The 3,676-nt window shown below is 38.4% G+C and overlaps 1 protein-coding gene across 1 annotated transcript in view; it reads right to left on the reverse strand.

The window, feature by feature from the left end:
- Positions 1-1,081: 1,081 nt before the first annotated feature.
- Positions 1,082-3,676, reverse strand: part of LOC311248208 (dynein light chain Tctex-type 3-like) — a gene marked incomplete at its 3' end in the record, with an annotated part of 15,985 nt that continues 13,390 nt past the window's right edge. The window contains exon 6 of the mRNA XM_084339132.1: positions 1,082-1,089. Within this exon, the coding sequence (XP_084195258.1) occupies positions 1,082-1,089 (8 nt within the window). The remainder of the gene's footprint in view (positions 1,090-3,676) is intronic.

A 3,676-nucleotide genomic window follows, 5' to 3' on the forward strand; every position in this document is an offset into this window, starting at 1 on the left:
GATGAGAGACTGAAACCTGCAGTGTTTTTTTTTTGTTTTTTAGTTTTTGTTTACCAAAATCACTCCTAATCACTCATTTTTTAACGTATTTTTATGAACTTTGGACATGTACTACAGGTATTACAACGGGTCATAAATGAGACTGTTGATCCCATTCAGCTCAATGTCGGCGGAACTGACCGTTCCCACACATCCATGCTACAGTGATGAGGTGACCCTTCCTTCTCTTATAGTGTCCTTGATGTAAACGAGGAAGTCCTCGCAGAGGGAGAGAGAGGAACATGTTTTCTAAGGAGCTATCAGTTTGTTAGCAGGACCAGGAGATTATTTTGGGTCGGTGTCTTCTATATAATTCTATGATGTATCACCATAATGGTCAAATAAAAATAAATAAAAACGATGCAAAAATGTTAAACATCTTAACCCTTTCACTACCACACTACAGAAGGTTAACCTTTCACTACCACACTACAGACGGTTAACCTTTCACAACCATCTGTAGTGTGCTAGTGAAAGGGTTAACCTTTTTTTTTTATTATCAAATTTTAAGGGTTAACCTTCTGTAGTGTGTTTGTGAAAGGGTTAACCCTTTGGTAGTGTGGTAGTGAAAGGGTTAAAGTAGGCTATGCTCAGGAAAATGATCAGGGGTGATGTAAAATATGTGTGCTGATTACTGAACAGGCTCAAATCCATATTTAGACCAGTGTAACACGTGGTCATTTTGCGGCCCCCTAGTGGTCGGTTATTTTCACCTTGCTGCACACTATCAAAGTCTATCAGATTGGGGCTGAGTGTGAAAACATCAACCACTAGGGGGCAGCAAAAGCATTTCATTACCATTTAATGTTTTTTTTTGTAAAATCTAAAAACAATGAGAAACCTGAATATGATAGCTGGGACACGGTCACACGGAGGCATGTAAACACCTAGAAATACTATTAGACTATTAATGAGAATGGTCTTAATAACATTATTGTCAGTATTATTAATAATATATATTATTGCAATAGTGCTTCTAATGCTTTATCCCACTTACTGCATTGCGGTTGTGAGTTCCGTATCTATGGTAATAATAGCAGGTTTACTCGTCTACACGGACATATTGATAATCAGGAAATGAGCCTTGGATCATAACTGGGATATTGGCTCATGTCCTGGATGTGCATGTGAACCGACTGATTGATTAGTGTGTTGCGAGGCTGATTTGATGTCCTTGTTCACATGGTAGTGTTTGTTTTTGAAGAACCACTACAGTATTCTTCCAAAGTCGATGAGGGACGGAGCTACAATGATCTACGATGTTTGTTTTATAGGAAGTATTGCCTTTTCCCCCGGTGGCTGCTACCTGGATGTACCGCTGTTTGTACCGTCACTGTTGCACTGTTTGTTTGTTCGTCTATGACCTGAAAACCTGAAAATGTCAATGAAATAGACCTAACTTAAATAAAGTTGTGAATTTATCCTGATTGAAAGAGTTGTTTTGTGATTTGCTTGCGATGCCGATTTCTCCCTGTAGTTCGTGTTATGGTTGGAAGGTCATGGTTATGGTTAAAGATGACTATAGAGGTAAGACTGCTAGTTTACTAGTAGACTACTTTACATAGAGGTAAGACTGCTAGTTTACTAGTAGACTACTTTACATAGAGGTAAGACTGCTAGTTTACTAGTAGACTACTTTACATAGAGGTAAGACTGCTAGTTTACTAGTAGACTACTTTACATAGAGGTAAGACTGCTAGTTTACTAGTAGACTACTTTACATAGAGGTAAGACTGCTAGTTTACTAGTAGACTACTTTACATAGAGGTAAGACTGCTAGTTTACTACTAGACTACTTTACATAGAGGTAAGACTGCTAGTTTACTACTAGACTACTTTACATAGAGGTAAGACTGCTAGTTTACTACTAGACTACTTTACATAGAGGTAAGACTGCTAGTTTACTACTAGACTACTTTACATAGAGGTAAGACTGCTAGTTTACTAGTAGACTACTTTACATAGAGGTAAGACTGCTAGTTTACTACTAGACTACTTTACATAGAGGTAAGACTGCTAGTTTACTACTAGACTACTTTACATAGAGGTAAGACTGCTAGTTTACTAGTAGACTACTTTACATAGAGGTAAGACTGCTAGTTTACTACTAGACTACTTTACATAGAGGTAAGACTGCTAGTTTACTACTAGACTACTTTACATAGAGGTAAGACTGCTAGTTTACTAGTAGACTACTTTACATAGAGGTAAGACTGCTAGTTTACTACTAGACTACTTTACATAGAGGTAAGACTGCTAGCTTACTAGTAGACTACTTTACATAGAGGTAAGACTGCTAGTTTACTAGTAGACTACTTTACATAGAGGTAAGACTGCTAGTTTACTACTAGACTACTTTACATAGAGGTAAGACTGCTAGCTTACTAGTAGACTACTTTACATAGAGGTAAGACTGCTAGTTTACTACTAGACTACTTTACATAGAGGTAAGACTGCTAGTTTACTACTAGACTACTTTACATAGAGGTAAGACTGCTAGCTTACTAGTAGACTACTTTACATAGAGGTAAGACTGCTAGTTTACTACTAGACTACTTTACATAGAGGTAAGACTGCTAGTTTACTAGTAGACTACTTTACATAGAGGTAAGACTGCTAGTTTACTAGTAGACTACTTTACATAGAGTTATACAACGGCATGCAAATTTCTCGATTCTGATTGGCTGAAACAGTCCATTTACACGTCTTTATTGGCAACAATCCACGGTCCTGGGCTCAGGACCCGCCCACAACCGAATCACATATCACTCCGCCGGCTCACTCCGGGAGAATGTTGATAGCGCCAGAATGTTGATAGCGCCATAACGACTAAATATGAAGCGATTCTGTCAAGGGGAATGTGTTAGTCCTTTAAACAATGTTGGATGATGTAATTGATGGGTCTTGAGTCAATCTAGAACAAAAGAAAAATTGTGGATTGATTGATTGATTAATTGATTGATTTAAATTTCTACTTCCTTCCCACTGACTGCAGCGTTCACTCTCACACTGTCCGACGCTGGCGTACCCACAACACACACACACACACACACACACACACACACACACACACACACACACACACACACACACACACACACACACACACACACACACACACACACACACACACACACACACACACACACACTCCTGTCTGCAACAGCGGGGGAGTCAGACTGAGAGAGAAGCAGCGCTGTTTTAAGTGAGCATGGTCTATTGAATTGATTGATTGGTTGATTGCTAATTTTATTACTGTACCCCTGGTTTCCAACTGGTTAAGTTTAGGCTAAAAGAAATAAATAAAAAAATAGGGCGAAGAAAACATTTTTTTCCCTATAGGGCAAAGAAAACTTTCTAATTTGTTTGACCTACTTTATATAGAAGCATCTAAGAATGAAGTTCTATGGAAAGTAGGTCTGCATTCCCTTAACAATTGTGTGTATTGAGCCGTACTGTATTGTACCCATTCTGCATCTGGTAATAAAATTTTCAATCAATCATTCCAATAATACACAGTTGGATGTGTTAGTTGGTTGGATGCACTTCAAGCTGCTTCCACATGAGGCAACTTCTCTCAATCATTCCAATAATACACAGTTGGATGTGTTAGTTTGGTTGGATGCACTTCAAGCTG

The sequence above is a fragment of the Notolepis coatsorum genome, assembly GCF_963971535.1.
Source record: "Notolepis coatsorum genome assembly, contig: SCAFFOLD_500, whole genome shotgun sequence".
In the NCBI taxonomy this organism is placed as follows: Eukaryota; Metazoa; Chordata; class Actinopteri; order Aulopiformes; family Paralepididae; genus Notolepis; species Notolepis coatsorum.